This window comes from Xyrauchen texanus, chromosome 6 (genome assembly GCF_025860055.1).
Source record: "Xyrauchen texanus isolate HMW12.3.18 chromosome 6, RBS_HiC_50CHRs, whole genome shotgun sequence".
NCBI classification, from domain to species: domain Eukaryota; kingdom Metazoa; phylum Chordata; class Actinopteri; order Cypriniformes; family Catostomidae; genus Xyrauchen; species Xyrauchen texanus.
The window spans coordinates 19,883,577-19,905,958 of record NC_068281.1 but is presented as its reverse complement, the minus strand read 5'-3'; the positions used below and the strand labels follow the sequence as shown (position 1 = coordinate 19,905,958).

The 22,382-nt window shown below is 40.0% G+C and overlaps 1 protein-coding gene across 1 annotated transcript in view; it reads right to left on the bottom strand.

Annotated features, from left to right (window-relative positions):
* Positions 1 to 22,382, bottom strand: part of LOC127644970 (anion exchange protein 2-like) — a 55,214-nt gene that overhangs the window by 24,485 nt on the left and 8,347 nt on the right. Inside the window, exons 2-3 of the mRNA XM_052128434.1 lie at positions 17,873 to 18,031; positions 29 to 185 (exon numbers count right to left, since the gene is read on the bottom strand). Coding sequence (XP_051984394.1) covers positions 29 to 185; positions 17,873 to 17,932 — 217 coding nt within the window. The 5' untranslated portion in view covers positions 17,933 to 18,031. The remainder of the gene's footprint in view (positions 1 to 28; positions 186 to 17,872; positions 18,032 to 22,382) is intronic.

Below are 22,382 nucleotides of genomic sequence, written 5' to 3'. Positions count from 1 at the left end.
AAAAAAACATCAAAGGTAAAGTTCTTACACTCAAAATCTTCCTCGTTAAAGTTGCGATGTTGTTCGTTGGGCACGCGCTGAGGAATGGTAAGAATCTGCTGGAAACACTGCACTCCCAGTGTCTTATTCAAATCCTCTTCTTCATCATCATCACATCGCTGGGGAGGAGGGTATACTGCAACAGGCTGAATTTAAACAGAAAGACACCTTAATTGCTATTCCAATATATTACTTGATATTAATGAAAAATTAAAAGAATAAAACCAGTTTGTTAGATGTGGATAATGTTTGATATACTGTAGATTCACATAGCTCACTCTGGCTTTCAAGAAACAGGAAAATAATTTATATAATGAAATAATTACATGTCTAGGACATTTGCGTTGTAGGGATGTACATGCAGAGATAAAATCAGGGATTGAATGAGTAATGTTTTCTCGCTGAAATGAGATGATTTCCTATTAAGTCAATAGGGACATTGGAACGTTTGGGCATAGCAATATGATGGCGCAGTGGCTTCACTTGTTTGACGTCATGAACAATCCAGTTCTATATATATATCAGTGATAATATCTCACTTCAAAATTAAAAAATCACACAAAGAGGGCCTGGCTAGCTCAGCGAGTAAAGACGCTGACTTCCACACCTGGAGTCGCGAGTTGGAATCCAGAGTATGCTGAGTGACTCCAGCCAGATCTCCTAAGCAACCAAATTGGATCGGTTGCTAGGGAGGGTAGAGTCACATGGATTAACCTCCTCGTGGTCACTATAATGTGGTTCTCGGTTGGGGGCGTGGTAAGTTGTGCTTGGATGCCGCGGAGAATAGTGTGAAGCCTCAACACGCTCAACAAGCCACTTGATAAGATGTGCGGATTGACTGTCTCAGACGCAGAGGCAACTGAGATTCGTCCTCCACCACCTGGATTGAGGCGAGTCACTACGCCACCACAAGGATTTAGAGTGCATTGGGAATTGGACATTCCAAATTGTGAGAAAAACACACTCACAAGGACTATAAAAGTAGCCATGCAACTTGTGGATCATACTCCATGTCTTCCAGAGACATACAGTAGGTTTTGGTAAGAAACAACCTAAATTTCAAGTAATTTTTCAGTGAAAATATTACGTTCGTTGTGCGTTCATGAGTGCAGAGAGAAGCTGACATGAGAACTTGCATTGTTTTTAGCAATAAACATAACAAATTATTGCGTGAACAAACAAGCCACAGATAACAAGCTCATTAATTCACAACAGACATCATTATCGACATGGAGTATGATGCACTAGTCATATGGACTAGTTTTATGATACTTTTGGGTTCTTTTTCAGGCTTTAAAGTGAGGCACATTCCACTGCCATTGTATTGAAACGATAGACTGAGATATTCATTAAAAGATCTTGTTTGCTTTGCATAAGAAAGAAAGTCCTACAGGATTGTAAAGACACAAGAGTGTCTATTCGCTGATGTTTTTCCTCTTTTGTAAGTCGCTTTGGATAGAAGCGTCTGCCAAATGAATGAGTGAGTAAATTATTTTCATTTAAAAAGCAGCAATTAAACTGGATTATACATGCAATTAGTCATCAACAGCAATCTACTTTACAGAACAAAATAGTAGTGGATGTTTCCCAAAAATGAAAACGCTACATGTGTAACCCTTGTTCCCTGAAAAAAGCGGAACGAGATGCTGCGCTGCTAAGCGCTTTTGGGAACAATCCTGCATTGTGACCAGCTGTGAATATGTGTGTAACACGTCAATGAACATTGACCGGAATTTATAGCCTCGGCTGGTGAGATCATTAGATGCACCTGTGGCCAGGCTATAAATAGACGCGTCACCAGCGTGTCATCAGATATCTTTTTCTGAAGAGCAGTCCTGGGACGTCCCAGTGTGGCAAAGAAGCGCAGCATCTCGTTCCGCTTTTTTCAGGGAACAAGGGTTACACATGTAACCCGAGACATTCCCTTTACAAAAAGCTTCACTATGATGCTGCGCTGCTAAGCGCTTTTGGGAACGCAATACCCACGCCGCCGCACTGGGGCTGTCCGGACCCATACGGTTGTGAAGTGTGCTCACAAGAACGCGAGAGGTCTCAGACATGAGCTTGAGATGTCGACTCAAGGACGTAAGAGCCCAGAGTAGCATAAACATCTAAACCATAACATTTTACGAATGTGTGCGGAGAGGACCAGCTTGCCGCGTCACAAACTTGTTCAGGCATGAGCTTGAGATGTCGACTCAAGGACGTAAGAGCCCGGAGTAGCATGAACATCCAAACTATAAAATCTGATGAATGTGTATGGAGAGGACCAGCCTGACGCATCACAAACCTGCTGCAGAGGGACCCCTCTAGCCAAGGCTTTAGAGGAGGCGACCCCTCTGGTGGAGTGAGCCCTGACACCTACTGGCAAAGCTTGACCGTGCTCCTCATAGGCCAGGGCAATAGCATCCCTCACCCAATGTGACATAGTCTGCTTGGTAGCGGCCGCCCCCCTGTTGCGTCCCCCATAGCAGACAAATAATTGCCCTGACTTACGCCACTGGCTAGTGCGGTGGACATAAGTCTGAAGGGCATGGACTGGGCAGAGTCTGTGAAGTCTTTCCTGCAGAAGGCTTCCAGAGTGACAGGATGTAGTGTCGAAAAAGGCCCCTTAGGAAGGTAGTCAGGATGAGGATGCAGAATAGCTTTGGCCATACCTGAGGCAAATTCTAAACAGGCCGGCGAATTAGACAGAGCCTGTAGATCCCCAATCCTCTTAAGAGAGGTAATCGCCATAAGAAAGACCATCTTGAGAGTCAGAAGTCTGTCAGACGCTGACTGCAGAGGTTCAGAGGGGGTCTCAACCAGATCCTCCAGGACTATTGCTAAGTCCCATGAAGGAGTTCTGGTCCTAACAGGAGGCCTCAGTCGCATGGCTCCACGAATGAAGCGAGCGAGTAGAGGATGCCTCCCCAAAGGCACCCCATCCATCAAGGCGTGGCAAGCCGAAATGGCGGCCACGTAAACCCTGAGAGTAGTGGGGCATATGCCTGCTGACAGTTTTTCCTGCAGAAAGTCTAGAACTGAAACAATTTGGCAGTTAACTGGATCTGCACCATGTGAACTGCACAACTTTTCGAAGACACCCCATTTATTGGTGTAGATCCTTCTGGTAGAGGGAGCCCTAGCACTAAGAATGGTCTCGATAACCTCAGGTGACAGCCCTGTGTCCCTCAGTTGGTACCCTTCAGGGGCCAAACATGAAGTTTCCACAATTCGGGACGGGGATGAAATATCGTCCCCTGCGCCTGAGACAGAAGGTCCCTCCTGTCCGGAATCATCCAAGGCGAGCCGTCGAGGAGAGATATTTGCTCCGAGAACCATACCCTGTTCGGCCAGCATGGCGCTATCAGTAAGAGGCAAGACCCTTGCTGGCGAACTCTGGCCAAGACTCCCGGGAGCAGAGAAACAGGGGAAAAACACATACAGACGCATTCAGGGCCATGTATGCGCTATCACGTCCAGACCCAGGGGGGGGCTGGGTGACTCAGGGAGAAGTAGAGGAGACATTGCGCTGTTCATAGAGGCGAAGAGGTCCTCTTCTACCCTGTAAAATCTCACCCAGATTTTTTCCACTACCTAGGGGTGGAGTTTCCACTCACCCGTCGGTATTTTCTGTCTGGACAGTAAATCTGCCCCCACATACGGGCATCCAGGTATATAAACTGCCCTGAGTGACAGGGGCTTGCCCTGGGCTCCAAGGAGAATCTGACGTGCCAGAAATTTAGCTGACGTGAATGTGGACCTCCTTGATGGTTTATGTAAGAGACTACCACTGTATTGCCCACCCGACTACCACCAAGACATGGTAGCCTCTGGAGGAAGTATTTCAGGGCCAGAAATACCACCATCAACTCGAGACAGTTACTATGACAACCGAGCTGATGACCCTCCCATCCCCTTGAGCTGGACGCCCACTTAAGACCACTACCCAGCCCATCAGGGAGGCATTTGTCATTAGCAGCCTGCGATGACGAGACGCACCAAGAGTGGGACCCAAGGTAAGAAACCGGGGTCTGAACCACATAACAAGGGAACGAAGCATGTGGCGCGTAACCCTTATTAGCCCTAGGGGACTGGCCCTTGGATGAAATCCCCTGGCTTTTAGCCACAGCTGAAATGGTCTCATATGGAGCAGGCCCAAAGGGATCACCGTGGACGCAGACGCCATGAGACCTAATATTTGTTGATACTGGAGAACAGTGAAACCTTGACCTAGCTTGAGTTTGCTCAGGGTGTTCTGAATGGATGTGATACGAGCGGGAGACAACTGTGCCCGCATCGTGATCGAATTCCATATAACCCCCAGATTGGTGATTCCCCAGGTGGGAGAGAGAACGCTCTTTAAAGTTGAGTCTCAGACCAGGAGAAACCAGATGAGCCAAGACAATATCCCTGTGTTGAACTGCCAGTTGTTGGAGCTGCGCTAAGATCAGCCAGTCGTCTATGTAATTCAGAATGCGGATGCCCCGGAGTTGCGAAGGAGCCAGTGCTGCATCCATGCATTTCGTGAATGAGCAGGGTGATAGGGCTAGGTCGAATGGAAGAACACAATACTGGAAGGCTTTGTCCCCGAAAGCAAACCTCAGGAACTTCCTCTGCTGTGGCAGAATTCCAATATGGAAATATGCGTCCATGAGATCAATCGTGATCAGCCAATCGTAGTGTTGGAGTGGTGGCCCTGTCTATTATGCTGATCAGATTGTATTCATTTTGATTGGTTAGATTTATATGCACTTTGTTTATATACAATAAGTTATACTTAAATGCAAATGTTTAATAGTATTATTTTTCTTAACAAATCACACAACATATACAGAGTATAATTTCATTTAATAATTTAATTAGAATTGTTTTAACACCAATTATGAAAAGAGCCGAAATGCCCATCGCTAATCTGAAAAGAGATAGTGTAGCGAAACATAACATCTCATGGCGGCATATCCAGTGCTCTGGATGAGACAGGAGAAACCATCAGGCTCTGTGTAAGCAGCCTTGAGGAGGCAAGTTCTGCAGTTTGAGGAGGAGAATTGGAAGCAGCTGAAAATAAAGATAAACATTGCATACTTCATCGTGAAAGAAGAAGAACCTTTCATCAAATTTGGGCCGCTTATCAGACTCCACATTAATCCCACGTACGACAATGTGTGGAGATGATCGGTCAAATTGCTGACATAACGAGAGATCTATGGCTGACCTCTAAGTATGCCAGACGGTCAACATACAAAAGCAGCTGGACAACTGATATCCTTTGATTTTAGTAGGCATGGGTTCAAAGTGTGATTTTCCACAGGTGTGTGTCCCTTAGTACACGCACACACACTTATACACGCAGTATAAATATGTATGTAATAAATTGTTTGTTAATAAACTCTATATTTAATTTTCACTGTGCTCCTAAATTTCTTTGTGTGCTCCTAAATGTTTTCATTTAGGAGCGCATGTACTCCTTGGGAAAAAAGTTAGCGTAGAGCCCTGCCCCTTTGACCAAGAGATTTTGCAGATCTTTCCACAGTAGACGTGTCTGCTCCGGTTTCACGGTAGTGGGAACCACGCCGTTGATACGTGGTGGGCGGCAAGCGAATTGAATTCTATAGCCTCGTTCTACTGTGTTCAGAACCCACATAGAAATGCCTGGCAGAAGTTTCCACGCTGCCAGGTTCTCTGACATGGGTATCAATTTCGACACTTCCTGTTAAGGGGATGTCGAGTGTTCCGCATCCTGGATAAAGGCAGGAAGCAACGGTACACCTAACTCTTTGTTGGAAGCCTCTGTCACCCGAAACACCAAAGGCGGCGGGAGTGAAGAGGTTTCATGAGGTATCGGGAGGGCCGAAGTGGATGGTACACGCGCCCCATCCCGAGAGGAACCACCCCCACAAGGCTGGGTACAAGACCGTCAGGGTTTCTTTCTTTTAGAAATCATGACCCTGAGGTCCTGCTTTGCGGGCTGCTGAGGGCGACAAGCCTGTCCCCAGTCTTTATGAGGGGGAGCACGACTTGCCACGCTCTGCCTAGCAGAGTCGGGGCGGGACTGGGTGGCCAAAAGCCCCGCCCCCCTGAGTGTGGCGAGGAAAATACTGCCTGAAGGCTTCCTCGTGGCTTTTCGCCTCCTGGAATCTGGAGATAACCGTATTCATGGCGTCTCAGAAGAGATCGGAAGGCAAAACCGGGGCATCGAGTGGGAAAACTCTGTCCTTATCCTTGATACCCGAAAGGTTAAGCCATAAATGCCTCTCCGTGCTGACTAAAGCGGACATAGACCGACCAATGTCACGGGCTGTCTGCTTGGTCGCACGGAGAGATAAATCTGTGGCCCGACGAAGTTCAGAAAAAGATTCTTCGTCGAGCGCTGCACCCGCACTCAGGTGTTTCAGTAGGTCAGCCTGGTACGCCTGTAACACGGCCATGGTGTGCAGCGCAGCACCAGCCTGACCTGCCGCTTGATAAGCCCTCCCCACTAGCATGGAGGTAGTCCTGCATGGCTTAGTGGGGAGAGCGGGTTTCTTGAGTGATGATGCCGAACCCGGTGAGAGATAGCCCGCAAGCGTCTCTTCGACTGGCGGCATCATTGAAACCCCCGTGTCTCAGCACCTACGATAGTCGAGTATAAAGACGTCGAGGGTACGTGAACATGGGAAGTATATGATTTCCTCCATGAGTGAGAAAGCTCGACATGGAGGTCAACAAAGGAAGGAAGGGACTAATATTGCGTTCCAGCAGAGAGCAGCATGCTCTTCCAGATATCATCCAGATATATGCGAGAGCCCCACGATGAAAGAGTGAGCGCTGACTCCCTAAAGTAAGCGAGGCGAGCGCGAAGCATTTCGCCCGAAAGTAGGTCACAATGCGCGCACTTGCCCTGCCCCAACGCAAGAGCAGCATGCTCTTCCCCCAAACAAACAAAACAAAATTGATGCGTGTCCCTGACAATCATAGAACGTTGACAGGGAAACACGCATCGTTTGCTTTGCTTCTCCGACATTTTTCCACCTTTTTCTTTTCTATTATATATATATATATATATATATATATATATAGAAAGAGGGAAAGGAGAAAAGGTTCACTGCGCACTGCCTAACAAATTCTAAATCCTAGCAGAGGAAAGAAAGTTTCTGACAGGCTTGTGAGACACACAGCACAGTTTTGCTCTGAAGAAAACGGATCTGACGACATGCTGGTGACACGTCTATTTATAGCCTTGCCACAGGTGCATCTAATGATCTCATCAGCCGAGGCTATAAATTCCGGTCAATGTTCTTTGACGTGTTACACACATATTCACAGCTGGTCACAATGCAGGATTGTTCCCAAAAGCGCTTAGCAGCGCAGCATCATAGTGAAGCTTTTTGTAAAGGGAACATGTATCCACGTCCAGGCACTCATGTGGAATTTCCTTTATTAGAGGGGTTACAGCTTAAAAAAAAAAAAAAGCACCAATGCGTATCGACTCAAACAGGCCTACATCAGGGTGTTAAACAATGGAAAAACAGACCTGTGTCTACAGATGCTCTGCTACAGGTGCTCGCCACTAGAGACCTTAAATTATATAACACCAATAATCGAAAAACAAATAAAAATTTTAAATATACTAACATTGCATTATAAAGAGAGCAGTATATAAAGAAAATAGTATTTATACAAAGAGAGAAAGACATGGGGGAAATGTATGTACTTAAAAATATCCTGTATTTGTATATATTTAGGTGTAATTTGCTTATGTAAAATTGTGCCATGTGTATAAAAATACTAATTTCTTTTTATACTGCAATGTTATTATATTTAACCCTTATGCACTGTTCTGTAATTTTTTACCAAAATCAATTTAGTTTCTTTAATAAAACTGGTGTCCTTTATCGGACAGGAACGAGACTTGGTGACCTTTCATCCATTTCATATCTTAACACAAAAATAGTTGATTTGATCATTCTAAGTGGTAGAGAAAAAAGTCATACTTGTACTGTTCCCAGTCAAAAGTGACCGCCATAGGAAATTAATGGGAAACACTGATAATTAATAATATATAATAAAAAACAGCCACAATGCAGAAAAAACACACACAGACATGAAGGGGTGAGATTACCAAACATCAAGGGTGCAAAACACACACATGCACAAAGCCTACCTGGTCAGAATATGAAATTTGTCAAAGAAAATAAACAATCATCCACAATGCAGAACACACACACTAAAATGAATTGGTGAGACCATAACAAATCTGCAATGCTGAACACGTGCACAAACACACACACACATTCATCTTGCTACAACCAGGGATAAATAAGGTTATTACTTGTTTATTTCAGGAAATAATTTGAAGCAGTCTGCGCGCACGCACAAACACACACAAACATATACAGATCAAAGACATACAGAACAAAGGGAAAGTTTACACTCTTTGAAAGCCATGTTCAGGGTTGACTAATAATAATGTGGCATTATTGAAAAAACTGACAAAAATAACCTCAAACAAACAAAAAAAGAAAATGCTAAATTTGACAAATTTAGTCTTTGATAATGTTTATATATATATATATATATATATATATATATATATATATATATATATATATATATATATATATATATATATATGCAGAACTTGACCAAATCTACAAATCATCTCTTCAACCAGGGATGAATAAGTAGCTCTCTGTATCCCCCTAGTGTTTATACTTGGAAGTTTTCATATATTTTTAAAGACACCACAGTTTGATTCTTGAGACTTTCAAATGGTATTATGATTTATGAGGATTGGTTCAGAATTCGAGAAAATATTCATTAAAAAAATACAATCAAGTTCAAGGTCACATTGTTAAATAAATTTGTAAATAAAACAAAATAAGGTGGAATATAATGGAAATAAGACAAAAACACACTCAAAATGTACAAATCTAGTCCTTTTACATGATTGGAGTTAGATTTGTTACATTTCTTTTATAGCTATTAAAAATGTAATATTTACAACTGTAATGTGCTTCAATAAGGAATAAGGGTAAAATGTTTGATTTGTTTTTAGATTATTGTTGTTATAAATTTAAGGCCTCTAGTGCCCAGCACCTGCAGCAGAGCATCTGTGGACACATGTGAGGCTATTACACCACTTCCTGTTTATCCATTGTATGACACTGATGAAGGTCTTTTTGGACTGATACGTGATGGTGCTTTTTTAAGATGGAGCACCTCTAATAAAGGCTTTTTTTGTACCCTTTTTGGAGCACCTGTGGCATTTTTTTGAGTACCAGATGAACTCATCATAAACAACACGGTCAACACAGTTTATCAGTGTAAGGCACAAAAACAAGACGGTAAATAAAATATATGTTTGAGGGCAACTTATCTCTTTCAATGTCTCTCTCTGCACCCCACCCTCTCATACCCCTTTCTGTGTCTTCTTCTCCCCCACTGTCTGTGGTATGTTATCCTGAGGATAAACTCAGGTTGTGGGCTTGTGTTCCATTTAATTCTGTGTGTTATGACATGAGGCCCCTCTCTGGGTAAAGCTAACATGCCCAGAGATACCAAGTTTTGGCACACACACGCTCAATCAAGACCCAGCATCCTGTGGCAAGTCCCACTTAAGCCACAGAGTGAGTCAGCACACCTACAGACACTCACAACAAGCTGATTTTCCAATCGATCATGACATCATCAACGTCAGATAAAAGTGGCGAGGAGGCAGACGATACTTGATTTGAAGTTAATGAACAGGTGATAATCTAGATAGCCGGGCACATTGTAAGGAAGCTGATGTTTATAACCATGGCAACCACAAACTAGGTAGGCCTCAAGCAGAGGATGTAATTTCCTATGAAGCATCCTTCCTTCGCAACAGACTCTAAAATGGCACTTATCTTCACCCCCATCCTCTTAGATCATCAGTCATATCTACAGTATAGTCACATACTGAAACTTGACACTTCTCTCATTCTCCACCTTCCTCCATCCAAACTGAGACACATATTGACTTACATTTTTCCCACAGAAGCCTTTTTGGATTGCTTGTGTTAGATCTGAGCTGCATTTTAATATCAGGAACAATGCTCAGGTTAAACTGCAGAATTACATTATCATTTTACCTGACAGAAAAAGACTGATGAAAATTTGCTGGTGACTTTTGTCTTGCTCTTTTATCTCATCACACCATGCAATCATAAATTACATTTGAGGATGTTCTGTTTAGCCCACTTTGAAGTAATATTTGTTTCAGCTACTTCCTGTGACAATTCTATTTTATATAATTATTAATATGGTAAACACAAATACAAATAGGTTTGTCTGCTTATTTACTAAAATAAATAATTATAATAAACTGAAGATAAAACAACTGTCCTGGTTCTGTATCTGAATGTGTTTAACTGCACCAATAATGTAACACCACTGACAACAGCTGAATATTTGTTCATTTAAACATTTAAAGTTCCTGACATTCTAAATAATTACCACCTTTTCAGATTATGATTTAGGGAGCAACTGTGTAGCAGATTAATATTCACATAGCAAAATCATTAAGAGGATCTTGTGTTAGAGTCAATGGGTTTGATTTTATCGTAGTTATTATTGCTGAGAGCTGCTGTCCATCAAGCCATGCCAATAAAAGCTACATTTAGGAGGTAAACCAACCTTGTCTCAAAGAATAACATTACTATACCTTAATTTTTGCGAAATGAATTTGACATGCCCTGTTGCACAGTACATATCGTATTGCGGCAGTTTTCCTAGTGAAATTAACACTAAAGGCGCTAGAACAACAATTACTTTTATTCACTCGGCAGAATATCAGTTCATAAATGCTTAATTTTACCCTGTTCTTCACATTATGCTATCTTATGACATCTATATAATTTTACTATAGTACATAACTTAAAGGGATAGTTCACCCAAAAATTTAAATTCTCTCTTGATTACTCACCCTCCTGGCTCCAAACTCCACATAAAGGGAGCATAAAAGTTATTCATTTGACTCCAGTGGTTAAATCCATATTTTCAGAATTGGTGTGAGAGGTGTGGATGAGAAACTTTTAAGTAATTATTTATCATACATTTCTCTCCCTGTCCAGTAGAATATGAAAAAAAAAAAAACAGAAGGAGAGAGTGAAAGTGAAGGAATGGTTTAGGGTAGGAAGGTATGTTTTGATGATTTCAAAAATGATAGAGCATGAACCTTAAAAGCTGTTTGGGGCAAGGGGAAAATGTTAACCGCTTTAGCACCACTCATTGGGCATTTTACCTCGGAACTGCTGTGATACATGTAAGGAACCATGTAATATCATTGTGCAAAAATATTGCCACAGTCATGTAATTTTCTTGAGATTAGTCTGGGGAAAACAACTGTGCTAATACAGTTTGATCTATTCAATCTTCAGATGTAAAATATTTAGGCAACATGACTATTCAAGACCTCACATAAAAACAACCAAGCCAGATGAGCAATAGCCAGCTAAAATAAACATCTTAAACCAGACTAAGCTGGTTCGTTGATTTTAGCTGGTTTAAACTGACTTGCCCAGATTGGTGCTGTGGTAGTTTAGCTGGTTGGCCAACTGGTCTTCCAGCCTGATCAATTTAAGATTAAGGTTTAAAGTTTTTTTTTTTTTTTTTCCAAGAGGATATCCAGGCTCCGTTGCAAAAAAGCATAGTACATCTAAATCTCTGTGCTAATAATTAGCCTGCTTCATGCAATGGACATACAGACACAAACTACACACAGGCTATCTGTGATTTCTTTGAACTACTTAAGTTGTTTTCCAGGCATATACCAGTGGCCTATGTCACAAAGCAGGATTAAGCAGCTAGCTAGATAAATTTTGTTTAAGCAAACTCTGAATTTGCGGTACCAGTAAACTGGATAGTCTTTCATTCATTCGCCATCGTAACATACGGTAATCAGCTAACATGCTCGGGGTCAGGTTATGTTCCCGATCAGAGAGCTCGTTCAGATTCTGGACCAATCGGCGGTGAGCAAAGTGACAGTCACTCCCCCCAGTGTCTCTCACTCCAATTTAAAGTGCACTTCAACTAGACAATTTTATACATTTACAAAATAAGCTATTTATAATCATTATTTATGGCAAGAAATATATTTTTTGGCAGTCTTGCATTTGTTTAAAGACACTAATTTTTCCCCAATAATTTCCCCACACTGGCCATAAAATATGTATGAATAAATAACCCTAAAATAATTATATATTTTCAAGTAGGATGTTAATACAATATCAGTAATGATCGAATGACTTTAAAATATAAAAACTTAATCACTCTACAATATACTGTATATCAGAAAAGTGTGAATGCCACTCAAACCCCTTCTTATTAGGATTTGCTGGCAGAGATGTCATGAACATACAGTATTTCACTTGAAGTAAAATAAAAGCACACTAGCACACCTAATATGTCTTTATTGTATCTTATGCTGCTAGAAAGAAAGAACAAAAAATCTTTATTAGTGCATATCTACTCATTTTCCAATTGCTCACATTTTTATTATTCGATATTGTATTAATGTCTAATAGTATTAATTTCCATTAATTTAGTAATTCAAATGAATACTAAAGCTTTTAATTTACATTTTCTAAAATTTAAAATCAAGATATTAAACTTTTAAAATAACAAGCCTGAATGTTCTTATTGTGGACATATATAAAGTTACATTCACATATTATCTATTTTAATATTTTCTTCACATTCAGATTTTTTGTGCTCAAGCAGCAGCAGCAATGTTTCTTTATGCTGTGCCTTTAAATTCTTTGTCATTTACTTGTGATCCTCTGTGCTGTGTAAACGTATTATAATTATTCGTCCATTTTAAAGTGATTATTCATGTTGTGTGAATGTATTTTGATTGATCGCATTATTTTTACATCCTCTTGTGCTGTTATAATTGTGTTTAAATTCTTATAATTTATCATAATGTATGAACAACCTTAGTGGAGAATTAAATCTCACTGACCCTAACAAGATGTGACTCATGTTATCTCGCACGCGATTGGCTGTTCGTTTCATTCACGTGAACACGCACGTGAACTAATCATAACCTCTGGATCAAACTCTGAATTAATAGAGAAAGTTGGTAATGAGCATCATGATACCACTTAACTCTAATAGTTAACCCTGAGTTTTGTGAAACTAAAACCAATCCTGGAATCCAGAATTTGTTCAACTTTTTTTGTGATACATGGCACAGTTCAGGAACCAGTCTCTGCATAAACTCTGCATATTGTCCACTACAGATGTTAACAAAAGTAATCTGTCTGATTTAGTTGTGTGGCTCTTGGAAAACCACTTAAATGAAGAGTAACTGAAACACTACAGATTACCAGGGACATATTTAAAAACCAAGACATCATCTGGTCAGTGCAGACTTCATCACAGCTGCATAATGGCACAAACTCCTCAGAAGTAATTTGATTTCTGGGTATGATTTCTGGCTAAATTTCCATTATTACTTTTTTAAACCTTATTCTGGCAAATCAGTCTCATGGGGGATCAATTGTGGTTGTTTCTCAAAGTAATCAGACCACAGCTTAACCCTAAACCCAAGTCAAATCAACCAAACAGACCTTAAAGCTGTTCCTACTCACATACAGCATACACTCTTGCATGTATTTGCACACAACCATCACCCACAGCTGAAAATAGACCAAACCAATGCACTCGACTTAGGTAACACTTGGCCAGCTGTTTATGCCACTGAAATTAGTTAATCTCAGTTGTGCCAAAGAGAATGCAACATATTCAGGCTTTTGAGAGCCAAAGTCAGAGATCTACTACTCTTTCTCAAACATTGACATGCTCAATCCCCTCCAAAACATCTCACATCTCAGAATCAAGGGAAGGGCTACTGTATAGTGAGAGAGGAACAGTTTCTGCCAGGCATGGGAAGTGATAAAAGAGTAGGACAGACGCTCAAAGAGACTCCAGGGAACAGGCAAGCAGAAGATCTTCTCACTGTTTGACCTTTCTGGTGGCTTCTAATAAAGGCAACATGGCCGAAATCAAATCTTATTCATTTGTATAGTGCTTTTCACAATGCATCTTTTCAACACAGCTTTAGAGAAAATGATGCTGTAATTAAAAATTATGCTGTTAAAGTCCTCATTGTGCAGTACAATGTGAAACTTGACTTTAATTACTTGAATGTTATCCATCAGGAATTAACTGGATCTTGAAAAGCAGGCATTACATACCAAAAAATATATTTTTTCAAAAATATAAATATAAATGCCTATTTTATACTATATACATGTTTACACACACACAAACACACACACACACACACACACACATATACTGTATATTGTGTATATATATATATATATATATATATATATATATATATATATATATATATATATATATATATATACACACACACGCACGCACACAAACACACTGTGTGTTTACATACACACAGTATACAGTTAAAGTTAGAAGTTAAAGTCATTAAAACTCATTTTTTAACTACTCCACAGATTTCATATTAGCAAACTATAGTTTTGGCAAGTCGTTTAGGACATCTACTTTGTGCATGGCACACGTTATTTTTCCAACAATTGTTTACAGACAGATTGTTTAACTTTAAATTGACTATCACAATTCCAGTGGGTCAGAAGTTTACAAGCACTAAGTACCTTTAAGCAGCTTGGAAAATTCCAGAAAATTATGTCAAGCCTTTAAGCAAATAGCCAATTAGCTACTGATAGGCTAATTTGAGTCAATTGGTGGAGTACCTGTGGATATATTTTAAGGCCTACCTTCAAACTCAGTGCCTCTTTGCTTGACATCATGGGAAAATTAAAATAAATCAGTCAAGGCCTCAGTAACAATTTTTTTGGACCTCCACAAGTCTTGTTCATCCTTGGGAGCAATTTCCAAATGCTTGAAGGCACCACTTTCATCTGAAAAATCAATAGTACATACAGTGAGGAAAATAAGTATTTGAACACCCTGCTATTTTGCAAGTTCTCCCACTTCGAAATCATGGAGGGGTCTGAAATTGTCATCGTAGGTGCATGTCCACTGTGAGAGACATAATCTAAAAAAAAAAATCCAGAAATCACAATGTATGATTTTTTAACTATTTATTTGTATGATACAGCTGCAAATAAGTATTTGAACACCTGAGAAGATCAATGTTAATATTTGGTACAGTAGCCTTTGTTTGCAATTACAGAGGTCAAACGTTTGCACACACTGCAGGAGGGATTTTGGCCCACTCCTCCACACAGATCTTCTCTAGATCAGTCAGGTTTCTGGGCTGTCGCTGAGAAACACGGAGTTTGAGCTCCCTCCAAAGATTCTCTATTGGGTTTAGGTCTGGAGACTGGCTAGGCCACGCCAGAACCTTGATATGCTTCTTACAGAGCCACTCCTTGGTTATCCTGGCTGTGTGCTTCGGGTCATTGTCATGTTAGAAGACCCAGCCTCGACCCATCTTCAATGCTCTAACTGAGGGAAGGAGGTTGTTCCCCAAAATCTCGCAATACATGGCCCCGGTCATCCTCTCCTTAATACAGTGCAGTCGCCCTGTCCCATGTGCAGAAAAACACCCACAAAGCATGATGCTACCACCCACATGCTTCACAGTAGGGATGGTGTTCTTGGGAAGGTACTCATCATTCTTCTTCCTCCAAACACGGTTAGTGGAATTATGACCAAAAAGTTATATTTTGGTCTCATCTGACCACATGACTTTCTCCCATGACTCCTCTGGATCATCCAAATGGTCATTGGCAAACTTAAGACGGGCCTTGACATGTGCTGGTTTAAGCAGGGGAACCTTCCGTGCCATGCATGATTTCAAACCATGACGTCTTAGTGTATTACCAACAGTAACCTTGGAAACGGTGGTCCCAGCTCTTTTCAGGTCATTGACCAGCTCCTCCCGTGTAGTTCTGGGCTGATTTCTCACCTTTCTTAGGATCATTGAGACCCCACAAGGTGAGATCTTGCATGGAGCCCCAGTCTGAGGGAGATTGACAGTCATGTTTAGCTTCTTCCATTTTCTAATGATTGCTTCAACAGTGGACCTTTTTTCACCAAGCTGCTTGGCAATTTCCCCGTAGCCCTTTCCAGCCTTGTGGAGGTGTACAATTTTGTCTCTAGTGTCTTTGGACAGCTCTTTGGTCTTGGCCATGTTAGTAGTTGGATTCTTACTGATTGTATGGGGTGGACAGGTGTCTTTATGCAGCTAACGACCTCAAACAGGTGCATCTAATTTAGGATAATAAATGGAGTGGAGGTGGACATTTTAAAGGCAGACTAACAGGTCTTTGAGGGTCAGAATTCTAGCTGATATACAGGTGTTCAAATACTTATTTGCAGCTGTATCATACAAATAAATAGTTAAAAAATCATACATTGTGATTTCTGGATTTTTTTTTAGATTATGTCTCTCACAGTGGACATGCACCTACGATGACAATTTCAGACCCCTCCATGATTTCCAAGTGGGAGAACTTGCAAAATAGCAGGGTGTTCAAATACTTATTTTCCTCACTGTAAGTATATACACCATGGGACAATGCAGTCTTCATATCGCTCAGGAAGGAGACGCATTCTGTCTCCTAGAGATGAACATAGTTTGGTGCAAAAAGTGCAAATCAATCGCAGAACAACAGCAAAGGACCTTGTGAAGATGCTGGAGGAAACAGGTAGACAAGTATCTATATCCACAGTAAAACGAGTCCTATATCAACATATCTTGAAAGGTTGCTCAGGAAGGTAAAAGCAACTGCTCAAAAACCATCATGAAAAAGCCAGACTACAGTTTGCAAGTGCACTTGGGGATAAAGATCTTACTTTTTGGAGAAATGTCTTCTGGTATGAAACAAAACATCAGCCAGGAAGTTAAAGCCCGGTCAAAAATGGGTCTTCCAAATGGAAAATGACCCCAAGCATACCTCCAAAGTTGTAGCAAAATGGCTTAAGGACAACAAAGTCAAGGTCTTGGAGTGGCCATAGCTCTAACCTCAATCTGATTGAAAATTTGTGGTCAGAACTGAAAAAGAATGTGCGAGCAAGGAAGCCTTCAAACCTGACTCAATTACACCAGTTCTGTCTGGACGAAAGGACCAAAATTCCAGCAACTTATTGTGAGAAGCTTGTGGAAGGCTACCCAAAATGTTTGACACAAGTTAATGCAATGCTACCAAATATATATGGAAACTTCTGACTCACTGGAAATGTAATGAAAGAAATAAAAGCTGAAATAAATAATTCTCTACTATTATCCTGACATTTCACATACTTAAAATAAAGTAGTGATCCCAACTGACCTAAGACAGAATGTTTTCTATGATTAAATATCAGGAATTGTGAAAAACTGAGTTTAAATGTATTTGCCTAAGGTGCATGTAAACTTCTGATTTCAACTGTATATATATATATATATATATATGCCTATTAGTTAAAATGATCCAATAGACCACATGTTTTAAGTGGTGTCAGCCAAAAAAGAGAAAAGGAAAGTCACTTAATACTTGCAAGACAAAAATATTTTTTTATACATAACAATGAATTACTCACAATGCAAGGAACATGCATTATTAAAGTAAATGGGATCAATTTCTATTTCATGTTGATGTTATTTCATCCGATTACAAAAAAGCCAAATGTCTTTAATATAATCTGCAACCACCATGATGCAATCATTGACTGAAATGATGTGTCAGGATGTTCCTTCCACCCACTATGCATTAAGATATGAGATATCTTTTTGACATCAATGGTGTCAAATGGAAAAGGCAGTGTGGATGAATATTTTGCAAAGCTTACTTAAGAAGAGATTCCAGATTAATGATAAAAAAAAGTGAACAAGTTAAAGATTACTCACCATATGTCTATTCAAGCCTGACGTAGAAGTGACATCACTGGCGTCCTGAGGGTCACACATTGCTTCTGGTAAGGTTTGTGGGTGGAGCTGTGAAGTGTGTAGGCTTTAGCCCTTTTCTCTTTCACTAAGACTCAACTGGGAACTTTCGAGCAGCATAACCTGATGTGACACATGAAAAAAATAAACTTGAATATGATTAAAAGTTCCAGCGCAGATAATTTTCCATGAAATCATCAATATCATGCAGCAATGTATTCAACATTCCTCACTGAGTTTCTGTGCTTTAAAGTTTCTGTTCAGGAATGCAGCTCTCAATTTTGAGGAGATCACTTGGATAAAATGGCCATTAAAGCCTGTCCATTAATGACCATAAAGCCCTTTAAAGCCTTTAAGTAAAGAAACATATAGTTAAAGATCTAGCTTTTCTGTGAATAAAGTTAAACACATATTACTGAAAATCTTTCAAGGACCCAAAACACTTGACTTTTGTATTTTAGATATCACTTTTCACCAGATTATGATGAGAGAAAGTCACAATATTATTTATACTCACATAAACTATTGTCACATCAGTGTCCACATCCTCAAAATCTGAAGTTTAAAAACTGTTTCTCAAGGGAAAATAAACAATATTTTCCATGAAAGTATTTCTCGTTATTTAAAAAAATAAGTAGATGGTTCAATGGAGACCAAGCTGGAGGATGAGCTACACTTTATATTTAGTTTGGTGTCTGTATGCTGCATTACAGAGCTGTTCAGACAGTTCCTGCTTCAAAACTGTCTGAGCAACAATGAGCCGTCACAGAATCCCTAGGGCAATTTATAAAAGTGATGCACACATTCTCTTTACAATAAAAAAATTTAACAGAGGCTTTCATTTAATCCTGAGAATAATTTATAACCCAAATTTCTGAAAAGTTGGGATGTTTTTTTAAATTTGAATAAAATGAAAACTAAAAGACTTTCAAATCACATTAGCCAAAATATTATTCACAATAGAACATAGATAACATAACAAATGTTTAAAAGAAGAAATTGTACACTTTGAGCTCATTTCAAAGTTGATGCCTGCTACACGTCTCAAAAAAGTTGGCACGGGGGCAACAAATGGCTGAAAAAGCAAGAAATTTGGAAAAATTCAGCTGGGAGAACATCTATCAATTATTATTAAGTTAATTGATATCAGGTCTGTAACATGATTAGCTATAAAAGGGATGTCTTAGAGAGGCAGAGTCTCTCAGAAGTAAAGATGGGCAGAGGCTCTCCAATCAGTGAAAGAATGTGTAAAAATATTGTGGAATACTTTAAAAACAATGTTCCTCAATGTCAAATTGAGGCTTTGCAAATCTCATCATCTACAGTGCATAACATCATCAAAAGATTCAGAGAAACTGGAGAAATCACCATGCGTAAGAGACAAGGCCGAAGACCTTTATTGGATGCCCCTCAGACGATACTGCATCACTCATCGGCATGATTGTGTCAATGACATTACTAAATGGGCCCAGGAATACTTCCAGAAACCACTATCGGTAAACACAATCCGCCGTGCCATCTGCAGATGCCAACTAAAGCTCTATCATGCAAAAAGGAAGCCATATGTGAACATGGTCCAGAAGCACCATCCTGTACTGTGGGCCAAGGCTCATTTAAAATGGCCTATTTCAAAATGGAAAAGTGGTCTATGGTCCGACAAGTCCAAATTTAACATTCTTGTTGGAAATCACAGATGCCGTGTCCTCCGGGCAAAAGAGGAGGGGACCTTCCATCATGTTATCAGCTTTCAGTTCAAAAGCCAGCATCTCTGATGGTATGGGGGTGCATAAGTGCATATGGTATGGGCAGCTTGCATGTTTTGGAAGGCACTATGAATGCTGAAAGGTATATAAAGGTTTTAGAGCAACATATGCTCCCCTCCAGATGACGTCTATTTCAGGGAAGGCCTTGTGTATTTCAGCGGGACAATGCAAAACCACATACTGCAGCTATTACAACAGCATGGCTTCATCGTAGAAGAGTCTGGGTGCTGAATTGGCCTGTCTGCAGTCCAGATCTTTCACCTATAGAGAACATTTGGCACATCATTAAACGAAAAATACGTCAAAGACGACCACAAACTCTTCAGCAGCAGGAAACCTATATGAGGCAAGAATGGGACCAAATTCCAACACCAAAACTCCAGACACTCATAACCTCGATGCCCAGACGTCTTCAAACTGTTTTGAAAAGAAGAGATGTTACACCATGGCAAACATGCCCCCGTCCCAACTATTTTGAGATCTGTTGCAGGAACCAATTTTGAAATGAGCTCATTTTGTGCATAAAATTTTAAGATTTCTCAGTTTAAACATTTGTTCTGTTATCTATGTTCTATTGTGAATAAAATATTGGCTCATGTTATTTGAAAGTCTTTTAGTTTTCATTGTATTACAATTTTAAAAATGTCCCAACTTTTCCGAAAGTCCGGCTGTATATATGTGAATCCCACAATAAAATGGAAGTAGGATGTTGCCACAGAAGTCTAAGTGTGCCTGCTCACTTGGCTTATCTACTTCCCTCATTATTTCTTACAGTTTCCTGAATGTGTAGAACACTCCATTCAAAGGTTAAGTAATGTGTGTGACGTTGGTGAAACATGCACTTGCTTAAACAGAGAACATGATTTTCAAGGCTGAGTAATTATTATAGCTGGAGTTCATGTGCACTGTTTTGCATTATTATTAGGGCATCCAGTCTTAAAGTCTTAAGGCTTTGTTATGAAAGGGGTTTAAAGGAACAGTTCACCCAAAAATGATAATTTTCTCATAATTTACTCACCCTCATGCCAACCCAGATCTGCATGACTTTCTTCTGCTGAACACAAACAAAGACTTTGTGCTTTTGGAATTTCAAAATGTTGGTACCTATTCACTTGCATTGTTAGGACCTACACAGCTGAGATATCCTTCTAAAAATCTTAATTTGTGTTCAGTAGAAGTCATAAACATCTGGGATGGCATGAGGGTGAGTAAATGATGAGATAATTTTTATTTAAGGTGAACAATTCCTTTAAGTTAATGCAGTTACATCGGTACAGATATTAATTTCTCATCAATGTAAAGTTAAACTATATCAAAAAAGATTTAAACTCTTTCACAAAACAATCTGCATAGTAATAATGAACTTATGTGTTGAAATTAACAGTAGCAATGTGATGAAAGAGCCCTGAGCTGACAAAATACCTTGTACGTTAAGCTGAATCCTATGCTTTTCAGCTTGTAATATTTGTTTGGGCACAAAAGGTAACTGAGGACAGTGATTCAGCAGAGATTCTCCCTAGAGACTTCAAACACATCCACACTGACGAGACAGAGTGTCTAAGAGACTTACAGACATTATTATCCTGCTGAAAAGACCGGTTTACACCAGTGTGAATTTCAATGCTGGTCCAGGTTGGTTGATCCTGGTTAGTGCTGGTATGGTGCAGGTCTGGTTGGTAAACAGGCATAGCCATGCTGTTCACAGACAAAAAAATGCTGATCAACCAGCATGGCCTTCCTTTTGAAGCTGTTTGACTAATAAGTCTTGCTGGTTAAGCAAGTTAAAAAGACTGCTTTAATAAGCTGATCTTTTTAACAGGTTACTCTGCTAAAATACGACTAATGTCAGTAGTTGCAAATGGCAAATGCAGTTCATGGAAAGCTGTGACATCAGGGGTGCCCCAAGCTGGAGTTGTATCACCATACCTTTTCCTACTTCACATACAGTCTACGCTGATGATATTGGGATATCTCAAGCTATTGAGTTAAAAGAAATTGAAAGTGATAACAAAATGAAAATGGAGGCACAGGTTCTGGAAATTTGGGCACAAATAAAATTATATGCTTCTCAATGGTAAAAAGTCTGTTTAAATAAGGATTTGCTTTGCAAAAAATCCTCCTGAGCCTTACATTCAAAATACTGAGGGTATAATCTTGATAACCAATTAAATGGAAACCACCACATAGATGCGAACGTGAAAAAAGCCTCTCAGAGTCTCCATTTCTTAACAGTGTTGGCAAAACTTGGAGCCCTGCTTCATGAGGGAGGGAAATTATGTGGATATATTGAAGCAAGATCTCAAGACATCCGCCAGGAAATTAAAGCTTGGTTTCAAATGGGTCTTCCAAATGGACAATGACCCCAAGCACACCTCCATAGTTGTGGCAAAATGGCTTAAGGACAACAAAGTCAAGGTATTGGAGTGGCCATCACAAAGCCCTGACCTCAATTCGATAGAATATTTGTGGGCAGAACTGAAAAAACATGTGTGAGCAAGGAAGCCTACAAACCTGACTCAATTACACCAGTTCTGTCTGGATGGTGTTGGTAAAACTTGGAGCACTGCTGATGACCTCGACAGTATATATTGCTCTCTGATAAGACTGTGTCTTGATTATGAAATGTGCTTTCAGTAGGTTGCACAAAAAAGCAAGTGAATGCCTTTGAATGGGTACAGAAGTACCCAGATATCTGTACAAATATCTGAATA